The following is a 21,969-nucleotide window of genomic DNA, read 5'->3' on the forward strand; positions in this document are numbered from 1 at the left end:
TTTACAGTTTATATTCACATTATGTCAGATGTACAGGAGTTACTGGCCTTGTGTGAAGAGACAGGAGGGGGGCCATCAGGGGATTTTGGGCCCCATGAAAAGATCAGGGCTCCTGGCAGTCAGGGTAACTGGGATCTCACAGATAATAAGTTCCAGTCCTGGGAGGATTTATGTGTTTTGTTTGTAAACTGGTCAACTGTGCAGTTATGGCAGTGCATCCATGTTTGACATTGGTTCAGGAGGTAAGGCAGTCGGAGGGTTGCCAGTTCGATCCCGCCCTAGGTGTGTCGAAGTGTCCCTGACCTAACCCCCAATTGCTCCTGACGAGATGGTTGGTGCCTTGCATGGCAGCCAATCGCCGTTGGTGTGTGAATGGGCGGATAAGAAGCATCAATTGTACAGCGCTTTGGATGAAGGCGCTATATAAATGCCTACCATTTACCATGTGTTCAGTGGCACTGGCAGGATTCCTTCCTGAGGTCCGTTGATGATGATTGTAACAGTGTGATTAAAAGGACCCTTCTACACTGCACGTCTTTGTCCACATCTCTTAGGCATTTGACTGGAGTTTTGAGTAGCTCTTTATTTTATTTTTTTACAATAATGTGTTGATGGGACGAGCCTTACGAAAATACAGTCATTGGGGCTTGTTTTCAGGCAGAGCAGATCCAGTCAGAGTGTGTGACCGGCTGTCAGAACCACAACGTTTTCTCAAAATTTGCACGAGTTTGAAGTTCCGACCAAGTACATCACCGCTCATACAATCTCAGATGAAACTCTGTCTGCAGTTAAATGCCTATGCGCCCCACACTCATGCACACGGCACATGCACAGCATTCTCCAGCGCGACAGTGTTGTTCTTTCATATTAGAATGCTAATATAAGTGCTTGCGTCATAGAATGGCTTTCGACGTTGGGTGATGTTGTGTGTGGCTGACAGCGGACAGCTCCATCAGCCACCCCGGGGGTGTGCATCAGTGCGATCGCTGTGACAGCATCATGGAAACCAGCAGACCCTCACAAAGCGTCTTTCCACTGCTCTGTGGGGTGGGGCGGTGTTCACTGGCTTGGGTGCTTTCGCCTGTTTCGCTCTTTCTTCAGTGGACACACTCAGAATATATTTCCACTGTTTGTACTCAGACACCAAAGCTATTTATAACATGTTGTTGCTTGCTTGTGGGTTCATACACATAAGCACCACAGAGGAGACCTGACAGACACTGTTGAGGGAAGGTCATAAATAATTCTTGAACATGAACATAACTGAACATTCTAATGCTGATGTAAGAATCACTACAGGTAACTGAAAGCAACTAGTTGTAATCACACTAGTTCTAGAATACTCTTTTGAACAAAAATACTCTTCAAAGGGTTAATCATTTAACTACATCAGCACTAAGAGTGTTCTGATCTGTCTGTGTTCTGTCTCATTCTAATTACATATTTGTGATCTCACACTTTAACACCAGGATACTATTTAACAGCCAGTTAAGTAGTATCCTGCCCTACCTGTTTATGTTGTCTGAACCACCACACCTAATTTTGAATAACAGCATTGGTATTTCCAGGCCACACAGTTCTATACAATCCAAATTATATGAATATGTGTGGCTATGCTGCTGGTTGTGTTTTCATCAAACAAACAAACATACAGATAAATTAACATCACCAGGTTCCAGGTAAAATAATAAACTAAGATACCAAAGTGATAACAAGCCCGGCTCAGTGAAAGCTTTTCAGCTGTATTCCTGGGACACGGCCCTCCTTTTACTCCTTTTTCTTTTCCTTACTCCTTTTCTTGCTCCTGGCTCCATCCATTGGGGGAGACAAACAATGAAGCGTTTAAAGGAAATGAAGACAGGGGAATCAAGAATGTGAATTAGACAAATGGAATGTCCTTGCTCCTTTAAACGCCACTTCAAATCCATGTCAGTTACAATGTCGCCTATGTGTGGCAGATGGGGAGAGATTGATTCACAAGTCAATTATTTATAGATACATTACGTATTACTTATACTTCTACAAAGGATACACTCATGTTTTCTTGCTCAAGAGAACTTTGGTAGCATCCTCAGTTTGGCTTCTAGCTCTTTGAATCAACATTTAACAGGTTGGAATTTAATTAAAGATGGCAACCTCAATCAATTTCCGGGTCAGGCAAAGAACAAGGTGAAAAATGAATTATTGGAAAGAGACCATGGTCTCAACCACCTACTGTGGAAAGAAAGCTGTAACCCAGGTGTGCATGCCCACTCCAACAGTAGGCAAGGCTGGAAACTTCCTCCCCCCGAGACCCGACCCCCAGATGCCAATGCTGGTCATAACAGTATTTATTACAGGAAAGAGGCTGAATGTCACAGAAATGTAGAGAGTTGTTTATGTGAACTTTCCACAGTGAATACATTGGCCACAGTTGTCCTCTACTGACTTACTGTCACACTGTGTAAAATGGCGGTTTGCTGATGGTATTGGGTTAGGGGAGAGGGTGGGGTGGAGAGTGGGTGGAATGTGATCGTTTAAGCACAGAATTTTCCAAGACTCAAAGTTCCACAGAAAGGCAGTTTCTATGGCACTGCATCAGACCACTGTTATTATTTTGTCATTCAGCAAATCTCCCAAAATTAAACCAACAAACAATAAAAAAATAAATACAAGATCCACTTCAATAAGATGATAATGATGTGTGTGTGTGTGCGTGCATGAGTGTGTGGGTGTGTGTATGTGCATGAGTGTGTGTGCGTGGGTGTGTTTCCCGCTCTCCAGCCTAATGAAGCAGAATGCATTTTGACAATACCCAAGCATCACAGCAAAACACAAGAATGTATGGGTGTCTATGCTGCTCCAATGACAGCTGCTTAAACCAGTCAACCTAGACACTTCCTGTTGGGTGCCGAAAAGTTGGGTGCATTTTCAAAAGAGCAATGAAGCTATATTTATACAGACTATTATTATTGGTAATTAAATATTACTGTCAACTTCACTTGGAATTCCCCCGGGAAGCAAAATATAATGAAACTGATCTGTTCCTATTGTGTTGTATTTCAGGCACGGAATAAACAGAGCGGAGACCTGGCTGCCATCAAAATCATTAAAATGGAACCAGGTGAGTGTTCACTGATTTCTTGGATGTGGCAATGGGATAATAAAACACAATAAAATAATATTACAATGATTTTTTTTAAAAAGCACAATTTTAACTTCCTGGTCAAAAACTGAGAGAAGCTTGACCAATCACAGAGTACAGTAACTGGTGGGTACATTACTCTTGTCTGAATTACCACACAAAATACAATTGGGCGGCCTGTAGCGTAGTGGTTAAGGTAAATGACTGGGACATGCAAGGTCAGTGGTTCTAATCCTGGTGTAGCCACAATAAGATCCGCACAGCCGTTGGGCCCTTAACCCTGCATTGCTCCAGGGGAGGATTGTCTCCTGCTTAGTCTACTAAATTGTACGTCACTCTGGAGCGTCTGCCAAATGCCAGTAATGGGATTAAACAGTTGTGATGTCACCTGGCACAGACAGGAGCTCCACTCCTCATGTAGTACATTACCATGGAGCGTATATCCACCAATTACCATTATCTATGGGTTCGTACCAACATTACATTATTGGCATTTGGCAGACGCTCTTATCCAAAGTGAGGTACAGTTGATTAGACTAAGCAGGAGATGATCCTCCCCTGGACCAATGCAGGGTTAAGGGCCTTGCTCAAGGGCCCAATGGCTGTGCAGATCTTATTGTGGCTACACCAGGATTCGAACCACCAACCTTGCCTGTCCCAGTCATTTACCTTAACCACTACACTACAGGCCGCCCCTGCAACATACTCCATTGATTGAGGAGATTTTTTCTATGAGATGTATTATATTATCTCTGAACAGGATGTTGGTCTGTATTCATAAAACATTATCACCAACAATTATTTAGAATGAAATTATATGAAAATTGTGTTTTATCTGATTGTCACACATCATTTTAATTCCTGAAAACTAAAACAAAGAGATGTCATTTATTCTGTGCACAAAAAGATACATTTGACCCAACTGGTTAACTGAAACTGAGAGGAATGACTCATTACGCTACATTACATTACAGTTACTTAACAGACTTATTCGGAGTGACACATAGAACATCAGTGTGACTACAATACAAAAATACAAAAATACAATATCACCAAGAAGGCCAATTAATAATCAATAAATGTAATGTTAACTGAACCAACAACAATTTGCATTATAACTAAACAAAGATTACATTACAGTTATTTAACAGATGAGGGACATTCAATAAAGTGCAAATCATAACCAGGCACAAGTGCGCTGCTACAGTTCCAAGATGATCTATCTTTGCACAGCTATAACTACAGGTTCATTCAAAGGGAAATGCACCGAAAGAAAGAGCAAAAGAGAGGTTATCTAAAGGGGGTCGCGGTGCAATCTGTAAACGCAGATGCAATGGGAAGCTCTTTACACCACCAGGAGGCCGGAACAGACTCCCATGACCACAGCGTACTCAGATCAAAGCATTTCAGACAAAGGTGGTTTCTGACACGCAGACTGTGATCGCGGTAATTTGTTACAGAGCAGAAATACGCCGGACAGACGGAGGATGAGATGACGAATGAGCGCAGTTTAGAGTAGGAGTGTGGGGTTCCCCTTTCATACCAACCTCACACTCACTCCCGCGCCTCACACAGCTAGCCACACAAGTGCTCCAAGAGCAGGACACACGCGTGGGAAGAGATAGGAAAGAGCAGGCAGCAGACAGCAGCAGAATGATGTCATATCTATGGTATAGCTCGAGCACAGTGGATGCAAGAAACGGTTGTGATTTGTATCGCTCAGTATTAACGGGAAGTACCAGATAATCCTGGTACTAAGAATCAAAATGCTTTTGAAAAATGTCTTGAAAAACGGTCATATGAAAATACAGTGATACATTTATTATTTATTATATACATTATTATATTTTATTTAGTTTATTTAAAAATAAATATATTGCTATTTCTGAAAGTGGCCATACTTATGTGTATTTGCCCATATATTGTGAAGTTTAACCACATTTTTTATATATATATATATATATATATATATATATATATATATATATATATATATATACTAAAGAATCAGGTCCAGAATACACAGTAGAGATAATAGTATTTCCAAGATATATTGCATAACTGACAGTGCTTAGTGGTATGTTTATATCATTTTCTGTACCATTATCTAATTTGTGTAGGTAAACAACCATCTGTCTCTTTTGATTTGAAAGTTATTTTGCTTTCTCCATGCTAATAGATAACAAAGGAATTTTATTTGTGCATTACCTCTTTTATACCCTAGTGAAACAGGAAGTGATGGAAGCCCAAAAACAGTTCCTCATGACAGAGATTAACCTTAAAACACAGAATTGTATTTCTCATTTAATTTTAGGATTCATTTAAAATAACCTTTAGGGGAGTCATTATGACACCTATGTTTTTAAGAAAAAATCTACTGACTAAAACAAGTGAAATTGAATAAAATAGTATATACAATATTTTTCACATTTGAACATACAATATATATACGTAGCTCATTGCCTGTGATACAGGATTTATTCCTCAAAGGTGTCAATAATTCTGGAAATATTTGCAGTGTTGCACTCGCTTAGGGGGTAAAAGAGGTGACTTCCTCTGAAACTGTAAGGCTCCTGTGATCCTATGCAGCTCTGTGCCACAGCCTTTCAGCAACAATGCAGTACGTCTCCACTGTTTGGGTTACGTTGTGTCATGGTTACACACTGGTGTCATCGTTTGCTAACGCCTGGCTTTCGGTCTCTTCAGAGGACGATTTCTCGGTGATCCAGCAGGAGATTGTGATGGTGAAGACCTGCAAGCACTCCAACATTGTGGCCTACCACGGAAGCTACATCCGGTGAGTGGGGTCACCTCAACTAGTTCCAGTTTAATGACACAACACAACACCGAGAAAGAAGACGACCATATGAAAAATAGCACATCGGAAGTTCCCCCTGAGAACGTTTTTCTATTCTATTCTGTTCTGTCTTTTATCAGGGAACACCAAACCCCCTCATATCATTCCTGTCCTGTTATGATAATGTGTATTTAACAAAAGGCATAGAAAAATACCATATTGTTGCAAATAATACAGTCTAATTGCGCAGAATCACTTCCGTACAGCAAATCTCAATTACGTGCTGTTAGACATGCAAACAGCGTTCTATAGAAATATAGAAAAAAGTTAATGTTTTAAATGTAGAGATATTGCTGAATGCCTGGTATACACTCTTGCTCTTTGCCACAGACATTAAGCGTCTCACCTGAGGTACAGTGCACCATGGTAAGCAGTGGCAGAGAAGGCAGCCATGATAGGAAGCTAGGGCCCTAGTGACCCCCATCAACTTCCTCACAATGGCCCCAACTTCCTGTAGAAGCTCTGCATACAGATGCTCAGCTCGTCTGAAGTGGTCAACCAGCGAAACCATGTCAAGCTGGGAACTGCTCTGAACTGGTCAACCAGCTACTAGCTGTTTCAAAACCTAGCTTGAGCTGTGATCTTCAGCAGGAAATGTACACATTAAGCTCACTTGCATTCACGGACTGATAATTAATTCAGTGACATTTACCCAGCTATACTATTTCAGCTGTCCTTCCCTGCCATTGTAATGGCAAATGTGCTGTACAAAGCTGTACTGGGTTCAACACTGTAAGTTTCCATTGCAGAACCAGGGTTGTGTTGTATTTAAACATGATGTAGAAACCATAACAATCTCATTGCACAATCTCTCCACTGCATGCTAATGAAAGGGAAAGCAGGAAGCTGCTCTCATTGACAGTCACACTTAAGGGCACACTGTTCTTACAGCACTCCTGCTCCAAAATATGTGTGAATATTACAGTTAAACCAATATAACTGGGCAGTATATAAAAATCTGCCAAAAATGGGCATTAGTGACTGCAGTTACCCTGCAATTACCATAAATACATGTATACCAATATAAAGGCTGAAATTAGATTAAATGTCTAGTTTGACGCAATAAGAATATACTGTGTTTTCTGGGTATTACATGGTTGTTGTAAGGTGTAATTGGGTGGTATTCTCTGGGTTTGACACTCCTAAAAAACCCTCCCCCCCATCCCCCCATTCCCTCAGGCTTTTACGCATGTAGTGCTCTGTACAATCTGGGTTTCAGAGGCACATACCTCTGTATTATCAATTAGCCTAAATTTAACTACAGATAGCTTTAGCTACCTCCCTCTCTAAGCCAGATTTCTCCTGAATTTGTTTTCCACTGGGAAGTTTTACTTAGCGCCATACCATTCAAGTGCTTTGGTCTCCGTGCTTCAGAACTTTTCCTAATTCCCTGTAGAACCTCTGACAGTGTGTCTGCGAGGGGCGGCGTATGAAGTAACGCCGCATTGAAAGTGAATATGGCGGAAGTGTCTCTGGTGCTGATCTCTGTTTGTGTCTCACTGCTGCGGGTTCAGGGCTAACAAGCTGTGGATCTGCATGGAGTATTGTGGCGGAGGATCGCTGCAGGACATCTACCATGGTGAGCACGGAGCGTGGTTAAGCACTTCTGCAATAATACACATTTATACAGCAGTGCTTCACATAGAGTAGAGAAGTGAATTTAAAAGAGAGTACACAACTGACAATGAAAACACACAATATGCGTACATGCAAATGGAAGCACACAAGTAAGAAAGATTAATAAATAGGAAATGCATACAAGATCTAAAGGGAAAGAAGAATATTCAATGAAAAGATTGTGGAAAATAAGTGTTTTGAGGAAGGATTTAAAAGAAGTTAGCGATCTAGCTAGCCTGAGCTCATCAGACACGGTTCATTCCAGAGCTGAGCGGTTGAGGGGTTCAGGCTTGGGCTGTGCTGTCCACCGTCTCCAGGGTAGGGTTGGGAGGGGGTGCAATGCTGATGACTGGAACATAATCTCTCTCTTTCTCTCTCTCTCTCTCTCTGTCTGTCTTTCTCTCACTAGTAACGGGATCCCTCGCAGAGACACAGATTGCCTATGTGTGCAGGGAGATGCTGAAGGTAAGAGCACACACACACAGACACGCACACACACACACACACACATACACACACACACACACACATACACACACACGCACACACACACACACACACACACACACACACACACACACACACACACCCAGCCACCTTTATCTCACTGTGTCTCTCCACAGGGCCTGGAGTATCTGCACAATCAGAGGAAGATTCACAGGGACATCAAGGTAAGCGGGTCAGGGCGCTCCTCGCTGTGCTGCAGCCTACACAGACATTAAAAGAGTCTGTGGTTCTTCAGCCCACACGTTTCCCATTTTAGAGAGACATTTCAGTCGCACACAAGCCGCAGTTTCACTCATCTAAAAATTCAGTGTAGTGCCCGAGGGCTTCGTCTAATCACAACTCTGTCACAACTCAGTGCAGCCCGTCACTTACTTACGGACATACTGTCCCCAAACACATCTTGTCATAGCCCCTCAAATTAAGAAGCCTATTTCTATATTAAATTATAAATAGAATGAGAGGCCTTTCATGAAAAATCGTATGTCGGTTATGTTTTACAGGATTACAGACTCGTGTACGTGTTTCTAGAAACACATAATGTGATCTCTTGGATCAGTCTCCATGGCATGCTTTGCTATTGAATTTAATAAGATTGCTAATGTTAACCCTGAGTCAGGCAGCTTTGCGGCAGTATTCAGGAGAGTGCAGATAAACACAGTAATATGAAATGAAGAATTCAGTGTTTTTTCTCTGTGAAGCCCACGTCTTCAGACACACAAATGCATTCCACAATCCTTGTGCAATTTTTGTACGTGGCAAACATTCAAGTGTTGCTGAGATAAACACATTTTTGTATGTGACAAACATTTGAGTGTTGCTGAGATAAACACATTTTTGTATGTGACAAACATTTGAGTGTTGCTCAGATAAATAATAGTAATAAGTTCTCTTTAAGTTTGCCTCTAATTCTGAATATTGTTTCTTGTGTCCTACAGGGGGCCAATATTCTTCTGAATGACAATGGAGAGGTCAAGCTGGGTATGACCAATTCCTCAACCAAGTCTCACATGTAAAGTTTTTCACAATGTTGCTCAGACATTGTAAGGGAACAGTCTGAATCATGTTACTGGAATGACCTTTGTGTCATTTTTCACTCGCATCTTATTTCCGTTATGCATTGTTTGCGTGGGATGATATGAGCAAACAACAAGTATGCTTGAGCCACTTTCAGGTCATACTTTAACACTGAGATGAGGCCAATACGCCCATGAGGGTTCCACATACGCACACATTGGCAAACCTCAACCTCACACCGTTTGAGGTCATTACTGCCCTCTTGTGGTACGCATATGGAATTGTGATATCTCGATTAATTTCACTGCTGTGGAGATGGGTTAATGGGATGTTAGGATGAAGGAGTTGACGGCAGGCAACACAGGCAAGATATTGCTCAAGAAAATGACACTAAAATGAAGCTCATATCTCATCACATGACTTTTAAGTTACGAAAAGCTAATTTAAATACAACAGAAAGCAAAAACAAAGCATTATTAAGATGTTGAGAAAACGTCTGTTCTCTTCTCTCCCCGATCAGCTGATTTTGGGATTTCGGCACAGATCACGGCCACATTCGCACGACGCATGTCCTTCATTGGGACGCCTTACTGGTGAGGTCACAGAGCAGAGATATAAGTCCAGAACCATAAGTCCACTGTCCTGGTGTGTCCAAATGTCATTACCTACACAGAATTAGCAGTAACCGTATCCATTTTATAATAATAATAATAATAATAATAATTCACACCACAGCAAATGCAACAATATATGGAAAGACTTCTGTGATTAAACTGAATTAGGCCCCAACATTGCTTTGCTCCTTGCCGATGGAAATGTCAATGAGATACACTTACAGTACCTTTCCTCTCCACAGGATGGCGCCAGAGGTGGCTGCAGTGGAGATTAAAGGCGGGTACAATGAGCTGTGTGACGTGTGGTCAGTGGGGATCACTGCCATCGAGCTGGCTGAGCTACAGCCGCCCATGTTCGACGTTCACCCACTACGGTATGTGACTATCCAGCCTACTTATATACCATACACACATATACCTACGCACGCACATGCGCACTCACACACACATGTACACACACACACACACGCGCATGCACACACACGCACACACTCACTCACACACACTAGCACACACACACACACACACACACACACATATTAACAGCACCAACAATGGATGTAGGCTATCGTTAATTAACTGAACTCACCTAAATGTTGTGATTTGATCTGTCTATCTTGATTGACACATTGACATGTCTTCTTGTAGATTCCTAAAAGATTAATACATGTAAACACATGCATGCCGACTCCCATGCATGCATACCAACACCCTCCTACAGAGATACACACACACACTCTGTCTAAGATCTCTGCTGTGAAACCCATCTCTCTTCAGGGTGCTGTTCCTCATGTCCAAGAGTGGCTACCAGCCTCCAAAGCTGAAGGACAAAGCCAAGTGGTGAGCCTGCCATTGACTTCATTACACTGTAATTCACAACAAAGCAAGTTCCCAATGACTGCTGCAATTTACTGACATTGAATCAGCGTTTTGTTAATATCGGTTACAAGCACTTTCATTTCTGAAAGCCATCGGGCAGGTTTTACAGACACATATTAAGCCTAGTACTAGACTAAATGTAATTTTGAATGGAGATTCTCCATACAAAACTCATTTTCGTCCATTTTAGTCCAGGACTAAGCTTATATGTCTATGAAACATAATATATTATGTTGCTTGGATGACTGAAATGGCAAATAATTGCCAGATTATCCCAATCCAATTTGAGATCTAAACACCAACAAAAAGTGTGGTGTTTCCCTCGACTAATCAATGAAACCTAGGGCTAACAGTCATATGTATACTAGATGTGTGTATACTGCAGTGATTCAGATAAAGCACCAGGAGAAACAATGTTTTACCTGGAATTTGTCCAGACTCTACAGTTTCACTGTCGCCTGCCCATCTCCTTCATTCATTGATATGGGACACAGCTGTATGGGTGTTCAAGATGTCAGCTCCAGAGGTGGAAAATTCAGGTTCAGAAAGTAAAAATCCTCCCCAGTGTTTTGTTCCAACCACCTAGATTTGCAATGTGGCACAACCTCTTAAGCCAGGAGCTAGAACTAATTACTGAAATCAGCTGAGTTCATGTGTGGACGAAACACTTGGCAGGGCTTTTACGTTGTGACCGCTGGGCTTTCCTCCTCTGGTGAACTCATCCACTGTGTAAGCGGATGAGCTTACAGTGAATAACTGTCCATCTGTCTGTCTGTCCACACATCTCACTCAGGTCCTCCTCCTTCCACAACTTCATAAAGATGACGCTCATCAGGAACCCCAAAAAGCGGCCAGGTGCCACTAAAATGCTATGTGTGAGTCCCAGCCCAGCGTTCTCCACAAACCAGTTTCCAGCCAACAGAAAGCTGTTCACTGCAAATGACTTGAGATGAGAACGGTCAGAGGGTGGACAGGGCAGTATAGCTGGTGTTAAACATGTGTCAAGGGATCATAGGTAAGGATCACACCTGACCCTTCGGATGAGGTGGTCACTGTTGGACATCACTGAACAGGAAAATTAGAAAGAGACAGGTAATAGATATGATCTGAAGCAGCCAAGCAGTGTGTTGACTGAAGGGAGGACTATCATTACAAAATGGAATTTAAAAAAAAGTCAATTTTTCATGTGCAATAAAAAAGGACCATTGTCCTCAGTCTCTCTGACCTTTCACATGATCCTCTGCTCCCCAGCACATGTTTGTGACGCAGGCCGGTCTGAACCAGTCCCTGACACTCGACCTCCTGGAGAAGCTCCGGCACCCAGAGAAGCTAAAGCACTGCATGCAGGCTGAGGAGGAGGAGATGGAGGTACGGCCAGCCTCTCACACACCCACAAAACAATTTAACACACCTACCCACCCACTAAACACTCAATTTAACACGCCTACCCACCCACAAAACACTCAATTTAACACGCCTACCCACCCACAAAACAATTTATCACGCCTACCCACCCACAAAACACTCAATTTAACACGCCTACCCACCCACAAAACAATTTAACACACCTACCCACCCACAACACACTCAATTTAACACGCCTACCCACCCACAAAACAATTTAACACACCTACCCAGCCACAAAACAATCAATTTAACACGCCTACCCACCCACAAAACACTCAATTTAACACACCTACCCACCCACAAAACACTCAATTTAACATGCCTACCCACCCACAAAACACTCAATTTAACATGCCTACCCACCCACAAAACACTCAATTTAACACGCCTACCCACCCACAAAACACTCAATTTAACATGCCTACCCACCCACAAAACACTCAATTTAACACGCCTACCCACCCACAAAACACTCAATTTAACACTCCTACCCACCCACAAAACACTCAATTTAACACGCCTACCCACCCACAAAACACTCAATTTAACACACCTACCCACCCACAAAACACTCAATTTAACACGCCTACCCACCCACAAAACACTCAATTTAACACACCTACCCACCCACAAAACACTCAATTTAACACGCCTACCCACCCACAAAACACTCAATTTAACACACCTAGCCGCCCACAAAACACTCAATTTAACACACCTACCTCATTAACCGCAGTATTGTAATGCCATTTTAAAAGGTCAAAGGCAATACTCTCTGAATGTATTGATTATTCTGTTGATTGCATTATTTTATTGTAAAACATTCAACTGTTAATGTATAGGTGCATATTATAAACTGCATGTATGTTTTCCATAATATTAAATGTATAAAAAACATACAGTATACTGTATGTATGGGAGTAATTCAAATACGTATATATAATATTTTGGGTTACTGACTGTCTGATATGTACCTGACTATCTTTCTCTGTCCTTCTCAGGTGACAACACCCAGTTCCCTCAGAAGGATTCACTCGACAAACCGACACAACCAGGCAGAGAGAACAAACTCTGATATCAACTGTAAGTGCTCTGGAACATGTGTGTGTATGTGTGTGTGTGTATATATGTGTTTGAGAGAGAGAGAGAGACTACAAACACAAGCTGCAGAGTTACAGTTTAAGTGAGGGAAAAAAGTTCACATTTTTAAGACACCATATTGTAAAAAGTTAACATGACTTTCTTGCTTTGCATCTGAATAATGGCTGTGGCTCTGTCTTTCAGCCAAGCAGATCTATACCAGGAGACCCGTGCGCCAGGAGAACGAATCGCCAGAGGGGACGGTACGTGTGTGTGTATGAGTGTGTGTGTACGCGTGTGTATGCGTGTGTGTCTGTGTGTGTGTACCAATGTACGCGTGTGTGTATGAGCATGTGTGTATGTGTGTGTGCATGTGAATGCAAAGACAATATCTGTTCTAGATGTGTGTGTGAATGTAGGATCTGATTAATATCTTTGTGTGTGTGTGTGTGTAGGATCTGATTCATATCTTTGTGTATGTGTGTGTGTGTGTGTAGGATCTGATTAATATCTTTGTGTGTGTGTGTGTAGGATCTGATTAATATCTTTGTGTATGTGTGTGTGTGTAGGATCTGATTAATATCTTTGTGTGTGTATGTGTAGGATCTGATTAATATCTTTGTGTATGTGTGTGTGTATGTGTGTGTGTAGGATCTGATTAATATCTTTGTGTATGTGTGTATGTGTGTGTGTAGGATCTGATTAATATCTTAGTGTATGTGTGTGTTTCAGTTGCAGCCGTCAGTACAGTGGGCAGTGGGCTCTGGAGGCAGAAATTCCTCAGATCACAAGAGCCTAAACAGGTACCAGGAGAGAGCAGCACTGCTTTCAACACACAGATGACTAACAACACAGGAGACAGCCATAAACCTAATGACCAACCATGACACAAATACCAGACACGGCCCTTTGCATGGGCTTCTGGGTATAGCTCCAGCAGAGCTGGATCACTGGATCACTCACTAATTTCACAATGTTTCTGTTTTTTCTCTCCCTGTTAGACGTGAGAGCATAGACTCAGATGATGACTATGATGACGTGGACATGTAAGAGTTGAGCTTTTTTTACTGTAATTGTGTGTTATGATATTCTCAACCTGCACTTAAGAATCAGCAGCATGACAGCTGTCTCTCTGCTTCTCTCCTTAGCCCCAGTAACTACAACACCAGGTGTGCACCCTCTCTAACCTCATAAACCATCTTTAACCAAGTCTACCGCATGTTCCTGTACTATGTATACACACATTCACTGCCAAGCAGTACAGAAATACACACACACACAAACACACACATACAAATATATCTCTCTGAACACCTTTCAATTCAGTTTCAATTTAAAAACTTCATTGGCATTACAGATGTTACAATACAGTTTGCCAAAGCTTGTGAATCTGTAAATAAGTATGTATTCCATCCATATATTGTCACTTCTTAATAACTATAATACTGAACACAAATACTTTTTTTTTTCTCGTTGCAGCAAGCCAATGCCAGCTGATATAGTCCCACCCCCTCTTCCTCCAAAAGTAAGCAGCCGTGAGGCCTTTTATTTTGATGGATTTTGATTGTGTGCGCTTCAGTGTTCAGGTGACCGACAGCATGTCCACATCTCCCCCTAGCCCAAGATGCACAGCACGAGCTCGGAGGAGATAGCGCCGGGGGAAGAGGACCGGGGCCGGACCGCCGGCTCCCTCTACGCCCCCTCCCCCCTGCTGCGGTGCTCCAGCGGCAGTGGCGGCCGACCCGTCCCGCGACCGCGCTCGGTCCGCAACGTCAACTCCGGTGAGCCGAGCCCCTCCTGACCTCCCGACCTCCCAACCTCCCGACCCGCCACCTCAACACGTTCGGCATGCCTCCCTCTACTGGCCACTTTGTGAACTGCCACAGCTGTGATTACATGACAGTGAGGAGGGAGGTGGGGTGGTGAGGGCAGTCCAGACCGCGCCCATACAATCCTGACTTTGTTTTCGATGCAGATTTCTATGTCTGACTTGAAATGTTATCATAAGTTATTTACCTTACTTTGAGTAGATATTTGGGGGATGTGTAGTGAATCATTTATGGTCAGTAAGTGACTGCTTTACACTGCTTTACAGTCACTTGCAGAACTGGAAGCTTGGAGCTATTGCTATAGTATTACAGGCCATTTAACCAGTCAATTGCAGCAATATCTTCATTAAATATGCAATGCAAGCAAATAAATAATGTATAAACCGAAATTCCTAGGCCCTGTAAGTGATAAAGGCTCAGTTCTGTTCTGCTCGTACCAGACGTTTTGAGAAGCAGGGGATGCCACTTCATCACTGTCAGATGCAGAGTGAGCAGCTGGTGTTCGGTATCTCTCCTTATTAGCCAACATATTGTTGGGTTCATAGCTGTACTAAAGTAACTATTGTCGTTACTCTTTGTGGTGTGTTACTTTGTTAGTTCATTTCAGTCATTCAGCTTGGCCATTGCAGTGCTGAGTTTTTATTTTATTTTTATTTTTATGTGAGTAGTGTAGTGTATTCATTTGCCAATTAGCTGGACATTTCCATAGCAGTAATGCTTTGTTACCATAGCAATGGCATTTATTAATCAGCTGACTATGCAACCGAGTAGAAGAATGCCTTCACAGCTGGATTATTTAATTAGCTGTTATTAGTCAGTCGTTCCGTTTCTCCCTCTCTTTGGCCTGCTCTGTGGGAGTTCAGGACAGGATACACTGTACTCTGTGTATCCCAGTGCCATGATCAAACAGAACAAAGATTATGTTATCCGACTGACCTATAGCTGCTCAGATGAGCAACTACCAATTGAAACCAGGCTGATATGTGATGTCACTTCCTCCTGTGCAGACCCCACTGCCTTCACGGATCACAGGTTAGACAGCCCGCCCGACCTGCCTCCCAAAGAGAGGAGACGACAACCCCCCCAGGTATGCGCAAGGATCTTACGAAACGGTCAAAGAGATCGACTCGTTTAGCAGTAAATGCCAGGTAGCATTCCGATGTTCTGCGTCTGAAATGACCTTCTCTTTGCTACAGCCGGCTCGTGTCGAATGTCCCAGTCCAGTGTTGCGGAAACCTCCAGTAAGCTTGTCTCTGAACCTCTCTCATAGAAACAGCATTCATAGATCTGGTATGCCCTTGAACACAATGAACAAAAACTGCCTATTATCTGAGTGTAGCATTTATTGGCTCTGGATTCCAAATCTACGTCTTTCTGGGGGCTTCTAACATCTGATATGCTGAGCTAGTCATTTTATCTACGCCCACAAAAAAAACAGAAAAAAAGCATTTCAAATATCAAAACAATGCTCTCACGCCTTTACATAGAGTCAGAGTTCTTTTTCCTGACTCCGCAGGTATTCTTCAAGAAAGTCTTCCATGGCTGCCCTTTAAAACTGAACTGCTCGACCATTTGGGACCACCCCACGACCAAAGGTAAACCATTACCTGCCCTACAGCCGTAGCAGGATGCCTGAGGGAAACTGTGATTATTCTGTGGCCATTGAAGTATTGTCACACTCAGACAGAGGTGCCTGCTTATCGCAGGTAAAAAGTCATAGCACTGCACTGTTTCACAGCTCTGTCACAGTCATCGGCATTGTGTTTTTATAGATCACCACCTCATCTTCGGAGCAGACGAGGGTATTTTCACTCTGAATTTGAGCGGACCAGAAGCCACGATGGAGCTGGTGAGGATATGCTGATATTGGTTATGTTTCCTGTGTGAACACCACAGTGAAATCACAATAAAAGCAATGAGTGCAAAGTGCAGTAAGGCTGTGCATCTCTCTATCTCTCTCTCTCCTTCAGCTGTATCCAGGAAAGTGCAGTTGGGTCTACACCATTAATAATGTCCTTATGTCAATATCAGGTGAGGTTCAGTTTAAGACATGATCATTTTGCTTATTATCTAGGTGTTTCCATAGCAGTGATGGTTTAGTTACCATAGCAGTGGCATTTATTAATTGCCTAATTGAACAGCGGAGTTGAAGACGGCCATCAAAGCTGCATTAGTCAATTAGCTGTTCCATTTTCTTCTGTACGCCACCCATAGTGTTGTCCTATCACCTCTGGCTCGCTTTGTGGGGGTGTAGGCTGGGGACAGGCGTGTGATTATTATTGTTCTGTTGAAGTGTTTGGAAGAATGTGACACATTGCTCAAGCTTACAAAAATGTGAATGTGTGTGTGTGTGTGTGTACATTTGTGTGTGTGTGTGTGTGCGTGTGCACATATGTGTGTGTGTGTGTGCGTGTGCACATATCTGTGTGTGTGTGTTAGGTAAGGCTTCCCAGCTGCACTCCCACTCCCTAAAGGAGCTGTATGAACAGGCGCGCAAGGAGCACCGCATGGTGCAGCTGCCAACTCACAGACTTCTGCCCAGGTAACACACACTCTGGAGCACACAGAACTCTGCACACACACACACACACACACACACACACACAGTCACAGCAATCATAAACCTACACGAACACACACATCCACAGCGATCATAAACACTCTGGAGCACTGCACCTGCACACACACACACACACACACACACACATGCACTCACTCTCACAGTCACATTGTCACAGTGATCCTATTGGCTGTTTCTGACTCACCCTACTGCTAATGAACCTCATTTCACACATTCTCTCAGCCCGGAATGCATAATTTTTGAGTTGAGAACACTTATAATATACACAGGTAATCTGACCAATGTGTGCATTTCTAATGGCAGGAAGTACACCGTGTCCAGCAAAATACCAGATACCAAGGGCTGCAAGACCTGCTCAGTAGGTAAGTCCGCAAAGGATTTAATGACCAGGATTGTGTTAATCACACATACAAGCACCTGAACATGGTAACTCACCCACAAATGATTCTGTGCGCCTTCCATATCCCATGCACCTTAGCCAGGGAAAACCTGGACTTAACCCTATAATACAAAAAGAAGACATGAAAATGCTGACATACAGTATGTGCAATATGGAAGCTAAGTTAGAAGTGCTTACTTTTTTTCAATGTTTCCAATGTTTGTCATTCTAAATATTATTAAGTAGTTATTTCTAATGGTGGAAGCTTGTCAATCTTCCATTAGATGGGTTGAACCAAAAGACTTAATAAAGCTTAACAGATGAAGCGCAATTAAAATGATAAAAACAACAAAACTATAAACGACTTGAAGACACTGGTGATGACAGTTGATTCTTGTTCCCGGGGCTTCGCATCAGTGCTGATGGTAAAATGTGAGCGTTTCCCACCTTTGCCCTGCTCAGCTCAGAACTCCCAGATGGGATGTGTGTACCTGTGTGGGGCGCTGGAGTCCAGTGTGGTGCTCCTGCAGTGGTACGAGCCCATGCACAAGTTCATGCTCATCAAGGTGAGTCACCGTCCGAATCTCCTACCAGAGTAACCACAGCCCACTCACAGCCAGTCACCATTATACTCAGCCCTGATCTGGGCAGGATATGTCCACACACACACACATGGACACACACACACGCACACATACACACTTACATCCTGAGCCAATGTCTCACCTCAAACCTTCAGACGCCCGGCATGGAATCCCAGCCAGTACACAAACCATATTTATCTCACAATGCTTCACATTACGGGGAGTACTAAGAAAATATGAATGACTTGTCATTTCATTGTTTCTCTGCACATTATGTGTCACAGTATTTTTTATGGGGTGGACCTGAGTGTTTATGTGCATTAAGCAATGAAGAATGGTTTGAACACACTTAATGCCACACTTAAAACTGCTCACGCTATGTTTTGAAACAGCTGGTAGCTGGTTGACCAGTTTGACCAGCTCAAGCCATGTTTTTAAACATTGGTAGCTGGTCATAGCTGGATTTCACACCAGGGACAGCCACTGTGTGCTCTGTGCACCCGCCTCTGTCCCATGTCACTGACACGCTGCTTGTGTTGTAGCACTTTGATTTCCCCTTGCCGAGTCCCCTGCGTGTGTTTGAGATGCTGGTGGTGCCAGGGGAGGATTATCCCCTGGTCTGCATTGGGGTGGCCAGGGGCCCCACTGCTGCCCAGCCCGTTCAGCTGGACAACATCAACCTCAACTCCAACACCTCCTGGTTCTACAGCACGGACCAAGGTAAGCACTGGGGCAGGGCAGGGCCAGGCAGATTACCAGTACTCAGGATGCTTTGAATGACAAGAAAATATACGGTGAATGTATTATTAACTGTCAAACTGAGCTCCTGTAAGAGTAACAAACCTGTGTGTCACCCCCTGTGTGTGTGTGTGTGCGTCTTTGTGCACGTGTGTCTGTGTGTGTGCGCGTGTGTGTGTGCATGTGTGTGTGCGTGCGTTTATGTATGCGCGTGTTTGTGTGTGTGTGCGTGTTTGTTTGTGTATGTGCGCATGTTTGTGTGTTTGTGTGTTTGTGTGTGTGTGTGTGTGCATGTGCGTGTGTATGTGTGTGTGTGTGTGTGTGCATATGTGTGTGTGTGTGTACGTATCCCAGGAAACACAGCTCCTGGTGCAGTGCATGTGAACCAGCTTGACAGCAGCACACTCCTGGTGCTGATTGAGAGTGAGTAATGGCGTAGCATCATGCACATAACAACATGTCATTTCCATTTTTACCATTAATGGTACTAAAGCTAGATGCCTGTTGTCGAATGATAAACCTGAGAAAGAGATAGGCACTACTACCTCCATACAGTATGTAAAAGAGTGGCTATGGCTCTCCATACAGAGTCTGTGCACATTGTGAGCCTGGAGGGGGCGCCAAGGAGCCAGAGGAAAATGCAGTCTGAGACAAACTTCTCCTTTGCTGTGGAGGCAGCAGGTAAGTGCACTTGGGGGGGCACATTACAGAATCTAGGGGTGTATCACAAGCGGATCGAGCTCCAATACACAACCCCTGCTGGATACTTTACATTTAAGTAATTTAGCAGATACTTTTTAATCTAAAGTCCAAGTGTAATGAAATCCATAAAAAGTAAAAAAAAAAACATGTGTAGAGGAATCATAGTAAGTGCTGGGCTTTTTTAAAAGGAGATGGGTATAGAAGAGGCATATTGGGTGTGAGGGAGGGAGGACTAAGGTACTTTGAGATCTGTGCCAGAGAGATCCATCATCACAGGAGCAGTTCTCACGGGGCATGATCTGTGCATTGTCCGCTGCAGTGTTCTTCGAGGACACGCTGCTGGCCGTCTGGAGGCACGGCTGGCAGCGCAGGGGGGAGAGCTTCTCTGACATCCTGCAGGAGGTCACAGACCACAGGAAGGCCTTCCGCCTGGTGGGCTCAGACAGGTACTGATACAAACACACACCTTCCCAGACTTTAGCATTGACACACAAACATGCACACAGACCTGTTCTATTCAGCACAGGCATGCAAGCATTCCTCTACTTGTGAGACACTTTTTAGAACTGACCTGGTAACAGATACATGCAGACCAATTGTGCAGGCACAGACTCTTCTGTGACACACAAACCCAGTGGAATGGGGTTCGGTGCTCACATCGATCTACATCAGACTACGATGCCACCCTGGCTTAAATTCAAATAGTTTGAGTTGCCATGGGCAAGCAAGGCATCAGTCTTTTGCATGGTTGGTTGATCCAGTGCCCCGCTGGGAAATTTTGACATGTGGATCCACACACAGGTTACCTATTTATCCAGTGAACCTACTTTTCCCGTGGAGGTAACAGACCGACATATAGCACCAGCCACACCACACAGCTTCCACTTCAGCCAGTGTTGCCATGTAGATCAGCATCATTGGAATGCCGTGTCAATGTGTTCTCTCCCAGGATGGTTGTCATGGAAACACGACAGTGCGAGGACCAGTCGGGACTTAGCAACTTGTACATCCTGGAGATCGCGGAGAACCTGGCCCCCGCACCCTGAGCCCGGACGTGCTGGCAGACCAGCGGGAAGGGCCGCTGCTTGGCCACATAGCCACACTCCTTTCCCAAAGACACTGACCATCCCTGTTGCCTCATGATTAGCAGTCACCCGACTGGAAAAGCTTGAGCTCTTATTTGGCCAGCAGTGGACAGTGCCTGTGGTTTCTGAGCAGTGCACCATGTTGGAACTGTGCTTTAACTCAATCTACGTCAGCTGATAGAATGTAGTAGTTGCACAAACCACATGGGCGCAACCCGGACAAATACACACCCCTCCTTTCCTTATACAAAAAGATGTGTCAAGCCTACAAGCAGGCATATACTGACCCACAGTCTCAACACACACACACACACACACACACACACACACACACACACACACACACACACCTAGTTATCCAGTGTGCAGCTAAGCAGTGGGTTGCCAGAGAGCCTCCACTCCATTGAGGATGTCCTGCAACCCTCAGACAAATGCATGTATTCATAACCATCAGTCAATAAAGACTCTTTCATTACATGGCCTACTCCACTGTTCAGCACACAGGCCTACACTGAAGCATGTGTTCGCCTTAATCAGTTACAAGTGGACGGGTCAGAGCTTCTGTGATTGAACAGTTGTGTCTGCGGTCATCTAAATGTAATGGCAGTCGAATGTGAACATCTTTTTAAAGTGGCTTATTTATTAAAAAGTGACAAAAATGTCTCTTTCCTTTACACTCACCTACACCTATGTGTCTTTTCGTGTCCAAATAATTTTCAATCAAGGGTTTCCTCTGCTTTACACGTATACTCTGTTGCACTCCCATCAAATACGTTTGTACGTTGAATGTCTTAAGGTGTACTTTTTAAAGTGCAACAAAGTGGTCTCAACCAGTTTAACAATTTAGTGTAAAAATATTCTATTTGGTCTACGGAAAAGAACATGTGCTTACTTTTCGAGTATAATTTACGTTGCGTTATTCCTGACAATCCTGTTAGAATGCATATTCAAATATTGTTGGATTATGGTGCT

The 21,969-nt window shown here is 43.5% G+C and overlaps 1 protein-coding gene across 1 annotated transcript in view; it reads left to right on the forward strand.

Annotated features, from left to right (window-relative positions):
- LOC133108368 (mitogen-activated protein kinase kinase kinase kinase 5-like) overlaps positions 1-21,677 on the forward strand; it is a 31,371-nt gene extending 9,694 nt beyond the window's left edge. Inside the window, exons 2-32 of the mRNA XM_061217865.1 lie at positions 3,046-3,103; positions 5,831-5,921; positions 7,496-7,560; positions 8,008-8,063; positions 8,222-8,269; positions 9,041-9,083; positions 9,640-9,712; positions 9,976-10,107; positions 10,511-10,573; positions 11,406-11,487; positions 11,864-11,980; positions 13,021-13,102; positions 13,304-13,362; positions 13,832-13,902; positions 14,101-14,145; positions 14,248-14,268; positions 14,579-14,624; positions 14,718-14,880; positions 15,936-16,015; positions 16,125-16,169; positions 16,445-16,523; positions 16,701-16,777; positions 16,899-16,959; positions 17,368-17,470; positions 17,813-17,871; positions 18,351-18,454; positions 19,015-19,192; positions 19,565-19,633; positions 19,799-19,891; positions 20,232-20,358; positions 20,862-21,677. Of these exons, the coding sequence (XP_061073849.1) occupies positions 3,046-3,103; positions 5,831-5,921; positions 7,496-7,560; positions 8,008-8,063; positions 8,222-8,269; positions 9,041-9,083; positions 9,640-9,712; positions 9,976-10,107; positions 10,511-10,573; positions 11,406-11,487; positions 11,864-11,980; positions 13,021-13,102; positions 13,304-13,362; positions 13,832-13,902; positions 14,101-14,145; positions 14,248-14,268; positions 14,579-14,624; positions 14,718-14,880; positions 15,936-16,015; positions 16,125-16,169; positions 16,445-16,523; positions 16,701-16,777; positions 16,899-16,959; positions 17,368-17,470; positions 17,813-17,871; positions 18,351-18,454; positions 19,015-19,192; positions 19,565-19,633; positions 19,799-19,891; positions 20,232-20,358; positions 20,862-20,958 (2,487 nt within the window). The 3' untranslated portion in view covers positions 20,959-21,677. The remainder of the gene's footprint in view (positions 1-3,045; positions 3,104-5,830; positions 5,922-7,495; positions 7,561-8,007; positions 8,064-8,221; positions 8,270-9,040; positions 9,084-9,639; positions 9,713-9,975; positions 10,108-10,510; positions 10,574-11,405; positions 11,488-11,863; positions 11,981-13,020; positions 13,103-13,303; positions 13,363-13,831; positions 13,903-14,100; positions 14,146-14,247; positions 14,269-14,578; positions 14,625-14,717; positions 14,881-15,935; positions 16,016-16,124; positions 16,170-16,444; positions 16,524-16,700; positions 16,778-16,898; positions 16,960-17,367; positions 17,471-17,812; positions 17,872-18,350; positions 18,455-19,014; positions 19,193-19,564; positions 19,634-19,798; positions 19,892-20,231; positions 20,359-20,861) is intronic.
- The last annotated feature ends 292 nt before the right edge of the window (positions 21,678-21,969 follow it).

The sequence above is a fragment of the Conger conger genome, chromosome 13 (assembly GCF_963514075.1).
Source record: "Conger conger chromosome 13, fConCon1.1, whole genome shotgun sequence".
Taxonomy (NCBI): Eukaryota; Metazoa; Chordata; class Actinopteri; order Anguilliformes; family Congridae; genus Conger; species Conger conger.